Raw genomic sequence first — 20,319 nt, forward strand, 5'->3', positions numbered from 1 at the left:
CGTCCTTTCATGGGTCTCTTCAACTTTGGGAATAGGAAAAGTCACACGGAGCCATATCTGGTGAATTTTTGCACTTTGCAACACTTTATTTCATTTCTTACGCAAAATTTAATACAAATTCTTTGACTTTTCAATTCTTCCATTGTAAAAATCGCCGAGCTCAGAAAAACACGTCGAACCTTAGCGACTACCACAGACAAAGTAAACAGTGAATATAGCTGAAAATTTCATCATACTTTAGGGGCATGTATACCAACACAATAAAAAAAAATTTTGACAATCAGACACTCCAGACCCGCGAAATTTAATTATTAGTAATTCCGGGTACTTTTTGAACACACCTCGTATAACGTCTCAAAATGCTCTGGTATTTGTGCTTTGTTCAAAACTGACTAAAATTTTAACAGAAATTTGCAGAATTAGCAGAGGACGAACGCAAATGTCAAAGTTAACCAAAATATCAAGTGAGGTCATTATAATTCCATTATCCTCTTAACGTAATACAATTAAATGATAAGTACATGTCTTGATCTGTAAGTCAGTCAGATATAGGTCAATAGGTAGATTTCAGAAAATCAATAAACCATTCACTAAATCGTATGAAAATTTACAATTCCTGTACTTATAGTGTGATAACGCTTAGATCAAAATCATTGCATAAAGAAAAAGTTTCAGAAGATAATTATAGTTTGAAGTTAATTGTAAAGATAAAAACTTCCTCTTTTTCAAAAGTCAGTTTCACAAAGAGAATCTTGTGAAAATAATTACTGATACTTCGAAACTTATACTTGTATGCTGTTATTTTTTAAAGACGGTAACTGAAGTATAAGTTTAATAGAAAATAATGTTCGACGTTGTTCAGAAACAAACTTTCTGATGCTTTAAGTTTACAATGGTTTTTCCCAGAAAGCTCCATCGAAAGTAAGAATCTTGATCAAATTGATCTCACATTTATAATAACAAAATATTTTATTCTATCATCAAACTAAATAACAAATCTGTGTATTGTATGTATGATTGCCACAATTATTTCAAGAACAAAATTCGTAATGAAAAATTGAAAAAGTTTGTTATGAAGTCCTAACGAGTGTCAAAGTACAAACTTTTGGTTTAGCTGTAATTTTAATATTAATTTGAAAAAAAGTTGGTTAGTACGAGATTTGTATCAAAGCTTCCATTTTCGATATCAGGCTCGAACAACCCGATATCAAGCAATAGTGGAATCGGATTTCACTTTGAAATATAGGTAGCAATATGCTCGCCAGTTAAACCGGTACTGCTGCATGAATAAAAATTGATCCTTCATACAGAAATTGTAATAATAAATTTCCATTAAATTAAATCATTGGAGAAATGATGTAATTGCTGATTAATAACTTCTATAATATTCGTTCACACAGTGGATTATGTTAAACAACGCCTGAACAAATATTGTTTTCGCAACTTTACTCATCATATAATAATTGTGTTTGAGGAACTTCATGCAATTAAAATTAACATACATTCATTGACCGAAGGTACTTTTTTACTTTTTCGCTGGCGATATAATCTCATTCTTTGATATCTGTTTTGCCTAAAAAATATTTTCTATTTCAATAACTTCAAAGATTTATATAAACTACTAATAATATAGAAATTATTTCAATAAACTTATGTTTCATACATGGGGCAAATGCTGCATTTGTTTTATTATTTTTATAATAATTATTAACGGGGGACAGTGTAAAATATTCTACTGATTCAGGCATTTTTTTATCAAATCAAGATTTGTACTACGATGTAACTTTAAAATGTTATTTATCTATATCGATTTCTTTGTTAATATCGGTACGCATACAACATTGACGCCGGTACACATACAACGTTGATGCCGGTGCGCATACAACGACAGATTTCTATTCACATACGCGACGACTAATCACAATGGACCCGTATAGAAATATCATCGAGAGTGAATGACAAATCATTAGCACTCGACTCTTATTTTATCTTATCTGCCGTAACGCACTTCCGTTGCATTTGTACGGATTTACACCTTAGTCGCGCCTAAAGGAGTTTTATTTCAAAAATTCAAATTTTGTAAAAACAGAGATGGTATTTGGGTTGACATCTATAAAAATCTATAGAAATAAATAGTCACAATATTTAATAATAAAAAAATACTTCATTTACACCACATTCAAAATTTGGATTTTCATTTTGCCCAAACTGAAATTTTATTGCAAAGCCTAGATGACAAAGTGCCTAAATAATGGTTTTACAGATATAAATAGAACATATTTATATAAAAATGTAACTTTGTATAAAATCTTTCAATAATGCTCTATATTGTATTTCAAGAAAATTGATACAAAAAATCTTTCTTTATAGAATTTGCAGTTTTCTTAGTTAATTTCTCAGTCATGCAGAAAGTAAGATTCATTTTATAGTTAAAAATCGTATCCATTAAATTTTTTTTTTCTCATCTTTAATACAAAATATAATGCTTTGCAGAATAAATTTGAAAATCATCGTGGCGTGTAGGTAATACGAGTAGAGTGTCTTTTTTATTACATCGACTATAACGGCAGGGCGTCTGTCCGTTGTCGTTTGTTTTAATAAACTTTTTAAAGTTCAAAAGAACAATATAATATAACGCTGCGCTGCGAGGTAGTTCACAGAAAATGCAAATGATAACGAGATAAAGGCGCGTACAGAGCGTGAACGCACAACTTCGCATCTGCAATAAGTCATTATCATGTCTGGAGCATATAGAACACCTATTTTTATCTACATTTCACATCATATTTATGAATTTCTAAACACTTTTCTTATACGAAACAACGCAATTCACTTTGCATCTGTCAGATAGATGTAAACGAAGTTCTTATTACTAACTCTATATAAAAAGAATGAAAATATAGTTTGCATTGAACCAACAGGAAAATTTATTACATATTTAAAGTATGTATAAAAAATTAAAATAATTAAATATTAACTTAATTATTCACGAAATTGAACGAATTTTATGTAGAAATTAGTTCAATAAATAATCAGAATATATTTTCATCAGTATATAAATCAAACTAAAGTAACCATGGCGACAGTCAAACTAAAGTAACTAAGTATAAGTGGCACGTTGCATAAATTTTCTAACACAATAATCGGGTTTATCAATAAGATGATTTATAAGTGTACCGAGTTGTAGTAAAGTAACTATTGCAGGTTGTTCGATTCAATCCAATTTTCCTAACATGTTAGGTGATTTACCCGAATAGTCTGAATATTATTTATTATTGAAAAACGAACATGCGCCGGTTTGGCCCTGACAGTCCCGGATTTCCACCTTGTGCCCCAGGTTCTTCTATAAGCAACATTTGTCCCGAATTCAGATGCTTTATCCCGTATTGTCGCGAGTTTTCGAAAAGTATAGGTTTAAATTAAATTTTCGCAATTACTTGATCATAAAATTACAACTACCCATCAAATATCAGAAAATGTTATATAAGAAATAGTATGGCACAACTAATTAGAAAGACAAATTTACCGTCTCGGTTTTGACTTGAAAAAATATGGTCACCTTACTAATACATACATGAATTATTTTCCAAAAGCTCGGCCAATTAATCCGAAATTTAATTTTTAGAATTAAAGCATTTAAATATTCTAGCATGTTCATTACTAAATTATTCGCCAAAATAAATGTTTGACATACAATTTTATCAATTCGAAAGATTCCACACCATCTTTGAAATCTAGTAAGTAATTTTTTGAATCCACACCAAAAGTAATTATTTATATCTGTATTAATAAAAATATGATATTGCTAAATTACCAAAATAAAAATTAAGTTCTTTTTTTAAATATAAGAATATAATTAGAACAACTGAAGTGTAAACTCTTCACAAGTGAATTTTTTTCTGCGTTTTCTTTAAGTTTACGTCATTATAACTTTCATGAAAAACTGTTAAAAGTTTCAGATAATATTATCAGTAGAAGTGAATACCATTTTGCTAAATTGAGAGTAAAATGTAAAAAATCGTGACTTTAATAATGAATTGCAATATATATATTAAAAGTAAAAATGTAGTTTTAACCAATTTAATTACAAAAATTAAGTTATAAACTCTATATAGTTAACTTAATCAAAGACGAACTTTAAAAACAAGTGAAGTATGGCAGATAAGAGAATCTTGAATGAGTTGTTCAGATTAGATTTATTCTTACAAAGTTTAAAAAGATTGAAAATTGCTTTTTGTCATATTTGGAGTCCTAGATAGAGAGCCTAGAAAAATTACTCAACTAACCGATTTAACAAACTTACTAAATTTATATTAAAACGAAGTATATAAAAAAAAATCAAATGTATCAAGAACATTTTTATGAATGTGAAAATGAAAATACATTTTCTGTTAATCACGAAGAATATTGGAAGCATAGATATTTCTATCGCATCCATCAAATTTTTAAAATAATCGAAAAAATTAGTAACTATTAATTACAGAGAAACAGCATCACCGATATTTAGTAATAACTAATCAGCACTGATAATAATCGAAAAACTTGTTTTCAACATCTAGTTTATGTACAGATTTATTAAATTTGTCGAATCGGTGCAGTCATTTTCATTTATATTTGCACACAAATATTATATTAAATTTCTAATTCAAACATTTCAGAAAAACTTGAGACGTCGGGGTTGATATTTTCTCTTTCTCTATAAATATAGAGTTAGCAAATGCGATTCTCTGTATCAACAAAAATCTCTTGCTCATATTTAATAATTATTTAATACGACCTTTGCAATTTATGAAATGTGTCCATATTGAACTCTTATTTTTTCTGGTAATTGAATTTTGATATAAATCTTGTTACGATTTAATCACTTTACGAAGACAGGTCTGGCAAGTAATTAAAAAATATTTTCAAGTTTTTATGCGATCAGATGCCCTTAGCAGTTTAAGATATCTTAAGTATAATCTCCGTCTTAAGGCGTGGGTGCTGTTTACAGCCCATCAAATCTATTAGGCACCCTCCTCGAATTCTATAATACAAAAGCTAAAGTTACGTATTTCAAGGCAGAATATATTTTGTCAAAGGAAAGCAAAGAGTCATGTTCTAAGATTGATAACATCTCAAATGAAAGTATAAGTTTGATATAAAGTAAACTTTAGAAATATTGCACCTTTAGTGCAGCATTATTAACTGTTTGTGTAAGCTGAATACTCTTACTTAGTTAACAAATATATATATATATATATATATATATATATATATATATAATCATAAAATTTTGTGATATGAGCGGAACGAATATTAAATGTTAAATATGAACAATACAACACTCAGATTTTTAACACACAATATATTTAATAATTACAGACGTTTCGAGACCATGCTATGCCTCATCTTCAGTAAAATTTCAAAAACAGTTACTTATATACTCGTACTACACATTCTTTAATATTTTATATTTAATATTTATATATATATATATATTTTATTTAATATTTATATATATATATATATATATATAATCATAAAATTTTGTGATATGAGCGGAACGAATATTAAATGTTAAATATGAACAATACAACACTCAGATTTTTAACACACAATATATTTAATAATTACAGACGTTTCGAGACCATGCTATGCCTCATCTTCAGTGAAATTTCAAAAACAGTTACTTATATACTCGTACTACACATTCTTTAATATTTTATTTAAATTACATTTAATTTTTGATATACAAAAAACACCAACTACTCCTTGCAATGCTTGACTCTGTACTGTACTGTAGTTGACTTTGTAATAATACTTTAGTTTCTAGTAATACGTTAGTAGAAACCTTTATATAAATAAATGTTTATTAAGATTTTTCATGATTGAAAATAGCATTTTCTATTTAAGTTATTTATAACAAAACCATTTATTTTACTCATTTACTAATAATACTATTTTTAAATTAATTTCAACTTTCTTTGTGAGTATTTTATATTTATAAAGCTTTATAATTTGTAGCAAACATTATGTAGGTGCGTGAATATCAAAGTAAAATATATTTTATAATAAAGAATAAAATTATGAATATTAGATCACAAATTATCGACACAAGAAGGTCAATTCTTAAATATTTTCGTTATGTAAATAATTAAATTAAATATTATATATCTATGAGTCTATAAGTATATTGATAAACAGATAAATTGTCTTATTAATTGTTCATCAATTTTTATAATAATACTATGCAGAGGCTATCTTTGTCGATACAGCATAATATTATTTATGTTGTTCTAATTAAAGTAAAGATAGATATTTGTTCTAATTAAAGTAAAGCTAGTTTAAATCAATTCCCAAACTGAAATCTTCAAAAAAATAAGTATTTTATTAACTTTCCGTAGGGTAAGTTATAGTAATTGCAAAAAAATCGAAAATAAAAATTTTTATATATCTTTACGTTTCAGAGGTTTCTGAATATTTTGGCATACCTTAGAAAAAATTGATGTATGTGTATGTGTGTGTGTGATTTTCGGAACATTGATCAATCGATTTGAATAATTCAAAAAACATTTGATTCGTATTAATAAGGAAACGTGCTGATGTTTTTGGCGAAGGTAGGTCTAGCCGTTCCGAAGATACGGGACAACAAATGCCAGAAACGGTAACTAGGTTTTTAAGAGAACGGAGCGTCCGATTTTAATAATTCAAAAAAAAAATGAAAAACTGATTAAATTTTTTGGAAAGCAGATCCAGCGATTATGGACTCTTAATGAAAATAATTTAAAAAAATGTCATTTGGCGGTCAAAAATGTTTATTGGACATATGTACATCAAATTATCAGATATTATATAGAGATTTTAATAATGTGTACACATTTTGTGTAATTCTTTTTGGGTACCAAAATTTTTAATTATGGTACGGGAAGCTCCAACAATTTGCCTTAAGGCACGATGCCATGCACCCCACTAGTTTTTTTTTTTACTAATACATGTGAAGCATATTATTATTCAAATAAATGTGTTGACAACATATAGGTGGCTTTGTAGAACAGTGAAAAACAAAAACGCATATCATTGTCTATAATTTAAAAATAAGGTTCTTATCGTGTTTGTGTAGCTCAATTTGTTAAGAGCTCAAAAGATCTATATGTTAGCTCAGTAATGAATTTGATTATAAAGAATCATCTTTTTTCTTAGAGACGACCATATTTAAAATGTGTTTTACTCGATCCAAATTTGGCCTATAATCCAACCTAAAGGTATGTCCAGTCTTAGAATTTCTTTTTATTCGTGGGTGTCAGAATTCTTTCCTGGATATATTTATGTAAGCCGTTACGGTTACGTCGGCAAAAGGACGTCATTCACACAAAAGGCGTTCATAATGCAATCCCGCGGTTGAAAAATGACATGTTAAATACATATACATCGTTCTATTTACGTTATGATGTAAAAATGTAATCATATAGGAGCTGCAAAACTGCTACACACGTGGGTTTATTTGATTGAGCGTTGTACCTTGTATAAATCGTGCTATACGTTACAGTGTTATATAACATACAGAACATTTACCAAAGTCGAATCCGCTTATTAAATGTTTTCTATGAATACTCGACGGGATATATTTTTAAGAAGTCACATAAGTGTTTTTGAAAATTATTTTGTTATAATACATAACTATTGTTGCACCAGTTAGTTATACAAAATGCACCAGTTAATTATACAAAAAAATTTAAAGCCCGCCGTGACGTACTAACTAGTACCTTTCACCCAAGCTCGATATCAGGCAGCACGATATCAAATTTCCACTTGGGCTTTTACTTTTAAGTGAAAATCTGCAATATGCATTCATCACTGTTAGATATAAATCTAACATAATCGCCACAATTAGGAGAATGGTTAACCTATGGGTTGCCTCTAATTAAAACATTAGGATAAGTCTTAAAGCAAACAACATACAGGATAAGTAATTTAAAGTAGTTCTTATTGCTATTCAACAAAGAAGATAAAATCAAATATAAATCACAGATAAGAATAAAATAAAATAATTTGAGGTAATACGTACCTAATTATCTATGTAGTTATTTTGTAAATTTGGTTTTAAATTATTTAGCAATATTTTATTAATGTGCAAATATATATAATCGAATGATTTTGCGTTATAAATTGGAATAATTTGAATATTTAATATAAACGTATTAAATTATCTATGTTTTATTTCTGTATGTCGTATTTTGCTGATTAAAGCCATGATCAACTGTTTGGTATGAGATTTTTTATTACCCAATATTATTTATATTGGAGTTATATTTAACAGTTTTATTCATACTATGTGTCGCATAAACTTATTGAAAAATATTTTCAATAAAAATATCTCATATTTGTATACGGGAATAACGAGATCGATATAGATACGTATCTGCAAATAAAACGTTGAAAACTATATTTATTTTGAAACCTATGTGCACAAATAAAAATATAATGATGTTTATAAATGTTATATACTTGGGATGTGTAGGAAACGATGCACTTATTATTAGACCAAATTTGAAATGAGATAGGACTATCTCACCAACAAAACCTCAAATCAAGATTTGCAATGAAATATAATCGAAATTTGAATATTGTATAAATCTCATTTTTATAAATAATGAATTAAATATGTAAATATACTTATTTGATAGATTTACCATAATTAAATTGATTTTTATGTTTTCATTGATCATACTTGGCAAAACGATTGTAAATCAATTCTTGTAAAATAGTTCTTACCCGGCACTGCTCCAACAATAAAAAACATTACAAAAATTTTAATAATAAATTCATTCAAATTCAAATAGAGATATGCCAACCAATCTCATAAAGAGACGCTGTCAATTCCTCACAATAGTCTATATAATATATTTCTAATTCGCTGTTGAAGTAAGTGAACAGTAAAATGTAGTTATAATTGTTTTATGTTCACGAATCCCAAATTTAAAGTGATGAAGCTGATAATCTATTATTAGACATAATCTATTATTACATAGTGCAGTCCACAGTCCATTAATATGTCATCATACCATGGATCAATAAATTTTTTGTTTTTAACGCTAAGATGATATTTTTTCACTGGATGAAGGCTAGGAATGTAGCCGAAACGTCTAGATTGTAAAATAATTTTTTAAAAAATATCTATTTTTTTATTGATGTTATACCCGATTAGGCGACGGAGAAGTATAATCTTTATGTACTGTACTACGTATACTACTGCATAGTACTTCCAACAAATATCAGTCTTAATTTTATATTTTCAAATCTAGTTTTCCTAGTATAATGTTGTATGTAAATTAGATATATTTTACAGTATAATATTGTTTGAATGAACCGTCGATGTAGTTGAATGCGTTCATTCCCCTACAGAATCTGGAGCACGCATTCGATGCATCATTGTCTGGAAATATTCCAAGCTAACAGAAACCTACACAGTACATCTGCGAAGACTGACACAATAAATATTGTTACATCTTATAAGAAATCCTTTCAAATTCGATTTATTTTTCTTTATTGAACTTTTGTAACATATACGTTTTCTGACTGCTTTTATTCGTGGAACGGCGTGAAAATATACGAAGAAGTCTTTCTTTTATTGTAATTTTACATAAAAATATTTCAAAATTGATAATATATTTATATTTTCAAATTAAAATATATTTTATAAAAATTTATTGCATAATTATGACTTGGAATAAAATTCAGAAAATAAAGTGCAATTTAATTTACAATAATTTCAAACTGTCTCTGCTTATGAACAAAAATATTCAGGCTTAACATGGAGTTTTAAAAAATATTTTTTGAATTTGAATAGAAAAAGTAAACCTTGTAGTATCACCAAGATAAAAGTCCAGATAATTTCTTAAAGCTTTCAAACTGATTCAATATTCTGGTTGAAATCTTTATATGCTTAATCTTTGGTCTTTGGTCTCTCTTTTTCTACCCCAAATGAATAGAGTTCAAATTATTTTACACGTAGAATTTAGTCGTTTTGAACCAAAGAAAACATAATTTTTGTTGAAACATTTAGTAACCCTATATTTGTTCTAATCATGCTGACTACAATATTTGATGAAATACACAAAATAATTCAAATAAACTAAAATAATATATAAATCAAAAACGAGTGTGGTAGAAATAATAACTGCATTTTTTGATTACTTTTAACTTTGATTAAATTAGTCCTAGTTAATTGCAATACAAATTTCTATAATCGCTTTATAATTTTCTTCAAAATATAAAAAATCATTTAGATTTTATTTAGCTAATTAAAACTTGTTAAAAAAAGAATACTAAATGCATAAAATATTCATTATTTGCTACTAAAGCTCAATGCGTCTCAAAATCACAATTTTATAATTTATCATAGAAATAAAACCAAGGAGTTAATCATTTATACTTATTCTAATTGTATACAGTATTGTACCAGAATTTTTTTTTCTCTAAAAAATGGCTTTTAAAGAGTCGAAGTTATTTAACATATTCGCGAACAGTAAAAGTTTCAGGGTAGGTACAATAAGGTACAAAAGTGGCATTTTTAAATTGATAGTGATATCCGAATTTTGATTGAAGACTGGTTATCAGAAAAGTCAGATTATCATGTTTTAATCATTATATACGATGAATGCTGTAGCATCCACGTTAAGTATTACGCTTTTATTTTACACAAGTTGCCGGGTATAATAATTACAAAAACATAAGGTTATGTAAAGTTAAATTCAAAATAATTGACTTTAAAATTTGAATGCTATAGCATGCACGTTCGCAAAAGTGTTAACTAATGGACATTTATGTGCCAACTTGTTTCTCGTTTTATGTTCGCAATTATTATACGCTATAAGAATTGATATTGCAATATAACTAGATTTTATTTATCGTATATTTCATTTTTTACAGTGCACCAGAACTACGTCGGATCAGATTCCGAGAAACAGCCGTTTTTTCTTAGCGTCGTTTCGAGTGAAGCGAACTCACAATCTTTGCCGGTCTACAGGGCAATTCTATTCAAGAGAAGTGTAAGTACCACTTTGTAGATCGCAATATTTAAATAGTGGAAACTGCGTTTTATAAACATACAAAAGTCAATCTTAACTAAAAACGTCATTTTTTTATATTATGTTAAAATGCTTCCTATACAGAAAGACAGAATTCTGATAAATCAGGTAAATTTGGCTATATATTAAATATATTGAGTATTCGAAATATATTTAAATGATATTTGTTTAAAACTAAAATTACATCAAATTACATATTTAAAAATCATATTCGATAAAATTCTTGCGTAACATTAAGATTTTCCAGATAATAGGAAGAGAGAAAACTAAACTAAGTTTTAAAAAAATGAATTTCCATACGTTTTCTGACTCTTTTTCAATGGTTAAATCTTCAAAAAAATATTGCATTATTGCATAAAGTAATAAAAATATTATAAATTAGGTAAAACTATGGGGTTATGTATTAAAGTGATGTTAGCTTTACATATAATTTTATTGTTAACTGCATAATAAGGTTGAAATGAAATAAAATAAAATAAAATACCGAAATCTTACGTTGCATCCTTCTTCTATCATATCCTGATCACATGCTTTTGCATTGAACTATTGTTTTTATCAACACATTTATCACCATCTGAAAATAATTATTACATATATAAAATTATGTTTGTTTGTATTATAAAATTAATTATTAAGTAAACTATATTAAATAAACGTTGATTTTTATGTCTGACTGGATCAAGATTCAGAATCATCTACTATACTTGTAAAGAAAAAAAGGTTTTTCTGTCAGAATAATTAAAAATTGGATTAGAAATCATGATTACTAGAAGTCAAATTGGACCTTCGTGCCCCGTTCTATTGAACTAATTCTGATATGTTGGAATAAAATCAATATCGAAGAATGAACACAATAAGATTTTTTTTATTATTAATTACAATCTGTCACGCTTAGGACATTCAGTAATTGTTTTGAATTTTCTTATTATATGAATCTTGAATGGATGGCAACCCAGTAGTTGTCCAGTCTAGTTATTTGTACGGTTTATAAAACTAATTTGCAATTGCACATATTTTTCTATCTTTTACTTTACGAAATAATTTTGTTAATATGCATAGTAAAGTAATTGTTTTTGACCAGCAATCAAAACTCAAGTCCTATAAATGTTGAGCTAATTTGACTTAACAGCAGCCACTACAGATGGCAACCCAAATATTTGTCTTACCTCCGTGATAAGTTTTTATGGAATTGATGTAATAGGGCGAACATTTCATTGACGCAGCAATGTCGGATTAGGGCTGGTTTTACTCAGAAACACGTTGCTATCTATATTTTGAAGTAAAAACTGATGTCACTACTGCTTGACATCAGGTTTCTCGAAGCGTGATCGAACTCGGGACCTCTTATTCAGGTCCATTCGCTCTAACCGCTTACCCACGATCGAGCCAAAATTAAAATTTACCAATAAATCATATAGTATTTCAAATCGAAGTTTTATTATATTGTCCAGTAATGTCAATCATCGTCAATTGCATCGCATTTCTTCCGCTCGTGCGACAATATCGAGTAAACGTTACATCAAATAACGATGATACGTAATAAATAATGTCATTGTTCATCGCATTGCGTATCTTATTTTATGTATTTTAGCTTATATGGGAGGTAGAATTATATTTCCGTTGTTCGTTGGTTGGTTGGTTCGTTTGTTTGTTTGTTTGTTTGTTTGCACGTCTGACCGAGTTATTTTCTCATTAGCGGCGCATTTGTTCTGTTGAGGACTCTTGTCGAGTTATCGTCGCTGCGTAAATGCCGCGCGGGTAATTCAGCCAATTACCGTTTCAGGCCGCACGCCCTCGGCTAAAATATGCAGAAAGCATCGCGGAAAAACTCGCACATAACTAGTGTTAAATAAGGAAAAGAATTTTAACGACATTTCTGTAACGTAATAAGTAGATAGACTGTAATTTCTTATTTTGTACATCATCATATTTCTTATTGTGGGGCCAGCGGTGGCGATATTGGTTCGAACGTGGGCTAGCACCACCTAGTCCCTGGTTCGCTGGTTCGATTTCCGCTACTGCCAAACCTGACATCAGGCAACTTTGATCTTCAAATTTCTACTTGAAGTTATAGATCTCAAATATAGCCTCAAGTGAAAATCACCTCTCGTGGGTATAGTTGCATATATAATAAAAATGTCAGCAAATACTATACTGAGTATAGATAATTAGAACTATTTAGTTCTATATATATATTTTTTTAAATTCAATTTAGTTCGTTATTTTCAACAGAACATTTTGACAGAAAAACTAGTATTAATTATTAAACTAATTATAATTTGCGTAAACTAAATTAGAACTATTGGTGTATGGCATCGTGTCATAACGTAAATTGCTTCGACAATCGTTTTGCCAAAGCAAGCAGAAAGTTTTGTGAATCATTCAAATCGGATACTTAGTTCTATCAAAAATTGCCATTTTTTGCACATTTAGCTCGGTAGTTCCGAAACATTTGGACCTGCTTTTGCAAAAAACTAATCACCACTTCCATCCGTCATTACGAATTGAATGTTTTTGGAATCATTCAAATCGGATGCTCCTTTTTCTCAAAAACTCGATTTCTATGTTCTACACTTTTTGCTCCGTATTTTCGAAACGGCTAAGCTGGATCAATAGAAATCGAATGTTTTTTGAACTATTCAAATCGGTGCGCCTGAAAACGTGGACAAAAAATTGTCTCCACTCACACATTCATTTTTTTTGAGGTACATCAAAATGTTCAGAAACCTTCAAAACGTGAAATGTAAAAATTTTCAATTACGATTTTTGGACGATTACAATAACTTACCTTACGGGAAGTTAATTGAATTATAATTAAACTAATAAATAATAATCTATATATTGCATATTTATGACTTATTTAATAACTGTTTAAAATACTGCAGTATGACATTTGGTCCATATAAATTCAAGCAATTATACCAAAATTTAATTAAGATATAATTTAGTACATTAATAAAAGGTGAACCACTGGGTTTTCCTTTTAAAATTCTATGTTATTTGTCAAACTAATTACTCAATGTCTTTCTATTTAGACAGATTATAATTTATAAGAATATAAAAAAAATTCAAGCAATAATTCTTATGATTGTTATATAATAAGCACTGATGCAAAATGATGTGATTCTTTTCCCGTAACATACATATTTGTATTCATCAGCGACGACCTTTACTTGTTATGTAAGTTTCTAACCTACATATTTCATATAAAATGTTGCGTCGAACTCTGTTGAAAAATGCATCAAGTAAATCTATACTTATTTTCGCTTTGTTGGTTTTCACAGCTATTTGAATAAATCTAACATTCCCCGACAATTGAATCAAATGTAGCACATTCTTTTACTATGTATTTTTTATATGGCAGAGCAAACTTTTGAAGTTATAAAAAATATGTACTAAAAATAAAAAGTATAGTTTCTATGATAAAATTTTAGGTCGTAAAGCATTTAACAGTGGTTATTTCATTTTCCTCCGCAGAAAGATTAAAGTGGTTAGCTCTGTTTTTAATCTAGACTTATTTAAAACATTATCGTGAAACTGAAGAATATAAAACAATTTCAAATCTTTGAGATTAAAACTGAAACAACATGAAGAAAAAATAAAAAATTTTAATCAACTAAATAAAAAAAATTAACACTAAATGATTTTGTAGTAATTGTAAATAAATTTAATGCATACTTTTAATATTATCTAATGAAATAAAAAAATGCTTAGTATTTATTTAGGTTTAAATTATAAAATAAATCCTTGTATGAAATTATGATTACATTGTTCTACAATGAAAAATACTATAATAGTATAATTTGAATGTTCAATTTCAGGGAACCCAGAAAATATCCCTATCAAGTTCTCCTGGACAAAAAATGACAGTAAAACATATCCTAAACAAATTTCCCGGAGCAGAACGAGTAGAGAAAACGCCTAAGGAAATTTACACAGCAGATGTACAAAAAGATCTTCTATTATTAGAAGAGCAAGAAGGATCAGTCAATTTCAAATTTGGAATAGTTTATATGCGCAAAGGGCAGAGCACTGATGATGAAATGCTCAGCAACGGTAAGAATTTACTTTACATAAAATAACATCTATAAAATTAATTAAAAATAATTTAATTATAATGTAAAAAATAAGAGCATAAGGTAGACAAATATTTCATGAACTTCCCGAAGGAGTCAGGCAAAATATTAACCTCAAATTTTTCGAATGTTTTATGATCGACACTACAGAATTTTAAAAAATGAGGTTTAGGTCAAAAGTAAAATTTGATATCTCGGCTACATAGTAAATTATTTATTACGTATACAAATAACATTTAACATCGCATAAACAAAGTTTTATACGAACTAAAAATCGATGATGTGACATTGGCAAGTCATGTTATGGCACCTTTATGGCGTAATATAACTTTTATCTGCTGATGGCTTGTGTCATTATAAAGCCTTATGGATTTTTATATTAGAAGCCGAGGTGGTAGGATAACCGTTTCTTAACGTGGCTTATCCACCATAATAGGCAGTTTTTAGGTTTATTGGTAATGCACTGTGACAAAACAGATCAAAATTAGTTATTTTGATACATTTTTCAACATTTGGCTACAAAAAAACGACACGACCAATCTTTGCTAAAAAAACTAATCAGCACGATTCCCAACTGATATCTTTCGAATAGTGTTTTGAATTTTCAAAATCGGTTTAGGATTTATTACGAAAACGCGGACTTAAAATTTTTCACCTAAATATTAGGTGTAAAAGTTCCAATTTAGTCGTCTTATAGAAGTTGTTTGTTTTGTGAAGTAATAAATTCATAAACTTTACTTAAGAAAGAAATACAATTAATACAAAAATTATAAAAACGATCCATACGAATTAGAATGACTATTTTTGCTAAAGCGATCCTTCTTCATAATAGAAGTTATATTTTTTCTGTAGTAAATTAATTCTGCCCCATAATAAAAAAATTTTTTCTCACCTTTTCCAAGAAGAATAATTTGAAGTTTTGTAGATGGTATGAGCTATTTGGATATCCTATGAGTTTTTTAGCATCTAATTATATAGGATTATTATAATTTTTTATTAATTATATAAATAAAAATATTTTCTAACTAAATAAAAACGTTCAAATAAATTTCCTCCTACAATATTGTCGAATTCATCTAATTTCTCTTTAGTAAATATTTTCATTCTAAATCGATCTCGGTGCTTTGACCTTTTACAGCTATATATATTTATGGATTGTTTGATTTATTTTTCAATTAATTATATTTCTCTCTTAAGTAAAGGTTATGAATATATTACTTTAGAAAAATGTACAATTACAAAACTTTGGTAATGTACAATGTAGGAAAAGTGCAAAATGTTTTGTACATGTTTTCGTAAAAAATTCTGTACCAAAAAATGATAAACTATACGAAAGATATCAAAAGTTGGGAAGAGTTTTGTCAAAGATCGTTCGAGTCCTTCCTTCGTAATCAAATATTAAAAAACAAACTTCAATTTCAATTAAAAAAAAAAACATAAAAACATTTTTAATTAAACTTAACATGACAATAGATTTCAAGATATTAACGAACATCTAATACTATTTTTTTCATTTACAATTTAATTTTTAAATTACTTAAAAGTTGATTTTAAAATGAATATAATAGAAACAAATCTATACAGATCTGATCAGCACAACTGATCAGATCTTAAATAACTACAAAAATAATTAATTTAACATAGAAGAAGTTCGTGTAAATTGAGCAAATCATTCATATTTCAATCGTAAATATTAACAAAAAAAAATTATTCAGCAAAATTTTGAAATATGAAATATGTGTCTCATATGTTTATGTGCATCTGTAAAAAGATTTTAGACAATTCTAAAATGTTATGTATAATATATATATATATATATATATATATATATATATTATTTAGAAAGATATCAAATAGAAATCGCATTGATTAGTTTTTAGCGAAGAGCGAAACGTTGATTTTTTAAATGATTAGTTAAAAATTGTCTAAATCTATATTACTATAAATCCGAATTCATATAAATAGATTATTCGTATCGTACAGTTAATGTAACCTGCCTCTTGGACCTAGTCATTGTAGTTTTTGTTATATTTTTTTGTCATATCACAAACTCCTAAATCCAATGAAAACAATTTATATCATATTTTATAATATGTCATGTATCTTTTTGTACATTGGTCTCGATAAAACGCAGTACAAATGATGTGATTTTTACAAAACTCTGAGTTTCTTTTAGCACGGTTTGTATACAACACATTTCCGTAAAATGTGCTACGAATTAATCTGGTGTACGCTGTAGATCCGAATTTGTTCTAGCGCTATTTACATGTTAAATTATATAGCAAAAATTAATGAGTTAAATTTAAAACGTACCATTTTATTCGCAAATACTTCGGTTAAAATCACAAACACACGCGGCGACATCGAGTCGGACAAAAGTGCACTCGGCAGAAGTAACAACGACCGACAACCGAAAAACGACGACCGATCACAACGAGTGCTACCCGATTACTAAATTTGCATAATTTTTGAACAACTACTGCCCTCGTCTAGGTATTACCATATATGGTCATAGATCTCGTGATGACGTCACACAAAAGGAGGCATCTCTAGGAGATTGAATGCAGAATATTGCACTTGAAACTGACACGAACGAAATACATAGAATTTTAGTATTTTAGTCAAAACTAATAACTAGATGTAACTGGCATTTTGCTTTAATAATGGATAATAAGAATTAAAATAAATTATTTAGAAAACAAGTATGACGACCAAAAGTAATTTTCAATTATTAAATCAGCAAAACATTTTTTTTAAATATGTATTTATTTATTATCTTAATTATTTCTATATCTTATTCTTATCTATTTTATATCTTATTTTCATTATTATTTTTTTATGTTATCCGTTATTTAGGGTAAAGCTGAGCGCAAAGGTCCACTTTAAAAAATTATATTGTGAAAACCAACCAGTATTAGATATAACAATAACACATATCAAACAACAACTAGACAGACAACTATCTGACTATGTTCAGTAATACTCTCAGCAAATTCATCATTGTAGAAATGTGATTTTTATGTTTCTCAAAAATTTGTAACCCGGTCCTTTTTATCCCAGCCAGAAAAGGCGAGATAAATTGATATGGAAGAGGGGCAAACACATCCAATGTCTTATTTAAATATTGAAGAATTTTTACATAATTTTTTTTAACTACATTATTCAATCAATGCAAAATATAAAAAATAAATAGTACTACAAATAATTTTGACACTAACTACATTATTCAATCAATGCAAAATATAAAAAATAAATAGTACTACAAATAATTTTGATCTGGTTCGAAAGAAATATTCATCAGCAAAGTTGGAATAAATATTAATTTTATTTACATCTTGTAAAATTGTTTTTTAAACTTAATTTACTTTTTATTAGCAATTTTTTGTTTTTGACACCTTTGCCAGAGTGAAGATTTAATTGGTTCTTTTCACGGTAAAAATTGTACCCCACCCACGTGTATACTTTTATAGAGGTTACATAAAAGAAACTGTTGAATCTAATTTAAAAATAACAATTAGTGCAGTAAACGGAGCGTTTTAGGTCTGAATTTTTTTACTGTGCTCCGAATTGAATGAAATTTTGGAATTAGGTTCATCTTACCATCAAGTTCAAAAGTGAAAACAATTCGGGTTGCGCCATCACCCCCCGGGGGGAGACACCCCCTTCTGATTGTTAATTACTTTTTTTTCAAAATAACATCGGAAATCGATAGACGCACTAATTATAAGAAAAATGTCTTTTATAGTTTTTTTTTAAAAAACCTAATACTTTTCAAGTTACAGGCCACTAAAGATTCTATATTTTTGGCGTTTTTCTTTGTTTTTTTGCAAATATCTCCTAAAATACATTTTAAACGAAAATCATGTAATGAACAAAATAATGTCAGTAAAATCTTAATTAATCGGTATTACATAAAGTGTTCTAGGAAAAATATTAAGAAAGATTTGAAAGAGCAAAGTTGTTTTTTATTTCGTCAAGATTAATTGTTGTATTTAAAGCCATCTAGTGTCGAGGTTTTACATTTTATGCATTTCGGTGAAATTGGGTTTATAGTGCTCAACATAAGCTTTAAAATGAGTGCTGTTACAAGTTTTTTGCGTGTAAAATGAGTGAGCTATCATGCAAATAAGAGCATGTACGATGCTTTTTCTTTTAAATCATATGGTTTAATGAGCGCCATTTCCACCAGAATTAAAGTAATTCACATTCCTCTAGAATTTCACTTCATTATAGCATCTTGATGGATTCTAGTCAGATTCACTACTTTAGTACAAACTATGTTCAGAAAACTCACGAATTTATAAAAACTTGTAACAGCACTCATTTTAAAGCTTATGTTGAGCACTATAAAACCCAATTTCACCGAAATGCATAAAATGTAAAACCTCGACACTAGATGGCTTTAAATACAACAATTAAATCTTGAACGAAATGAAAAAACGACTTTGCTCTTTCAAATCTTTCTTAATATTTTGCCTAGACACTTTATATGTAATACCGATTAATTAAGATTTTTATTGGCATTATTTTGTTCATTACACGATTTTCGTTAAAATGTATATTTTAGGAAAATATTTGCATAAAAACGAAGAAAAACGCCAAAAATATATGAATCTTTAGTGGCCTGTAACTTGAAAAATTAGTTTTTTAAAAAAAACTATAAAAGACATTTTTTCTTATAATTAGTGCGTCTATCGATTTCCGATGTTATTTTGAAAAAAAGTAATTACACATTCAGAAGGGTGTCATCCCCCCGGGGGTGATGGCGCAACCCGAATTGTTTCACTTTTGAACTTGAGGGTAAGATGAACCTAATTCCAAAATTTCATTCAATTCGGAGCACAGTAAAAAATTCAGAGTTTATACCCTTTTTTCCTCTCCGTTTACTGCACTAAATATATCTTATAAAATAATTAAATAACGAATACTTAAAAATTATATTAAGGTCTCGTAATCTAAGCAGTGGCGTTCAAAACAAATAACGACGAAAGAAAATACTTTTTTCATGGATTTTTAAACATTACCTTAGGATGGCTGATTATACATCTTGTCCCTAGTACTTTCTATTATTCTTTTAAAAAAAAAATTAACTTCACTGGTTTTTAAGATATCGGTGGTGGACGTTTTTACCCGCGGAACTACAAGACCCGCTCTACCCTACCTTTCAAATTTCTTCA

At 28.2% G+C, this 20,319-nt stretch overlaps 1 protein-coding gene across 1 annotated transcript in view; it reads left to right on the plus strand.

Annotated features, from left to right (window-relative positions):
- Nucleotides 1-20,319, plus strand: part of LOC113386006 (GTPase-activating Rap/Ran-GAP domain-like protein 3) — a 66,220-nt gene that overhangs the window by 37,491 nt on the left and 8,410 nt on the right. Inside the window, exons 7-9 of the mRNA XM_026623821.1 lie at nt 3,241-3,256; nt 10,909-11,027; nt 14,888-15,122. Of these exons, the coding sequence (XP_026479606.1) occupies nt 3,241-3,256; nt 10,909-11,027; nt 14,888-15,122 (370 nt within the window). The remainder of the gene's footprint in view (nt 1-3,240; nt 3,257-10,908; nt 11,028-14,887; nt 15,123-20,319) is intronic.

The sequence above is a fragment of the Ctenocephalides felis genome, unplaced genomic scaffold, assembly GCF_003426905.1.
Source record: "Ctenocephalides felis isolate EL2017-DRISC unplaced genomic scaffold, ASM342690v1 CF-g0.4_SCAFFOLD_03571, whole genome shotgun sequence".
Lineage (NCBI taxonomy): Eukaryota > Metazoa > Arthropoda > Insecta > Siphonaptera > Pulicidae > Ctenocephalides > Ctenocephalides felis.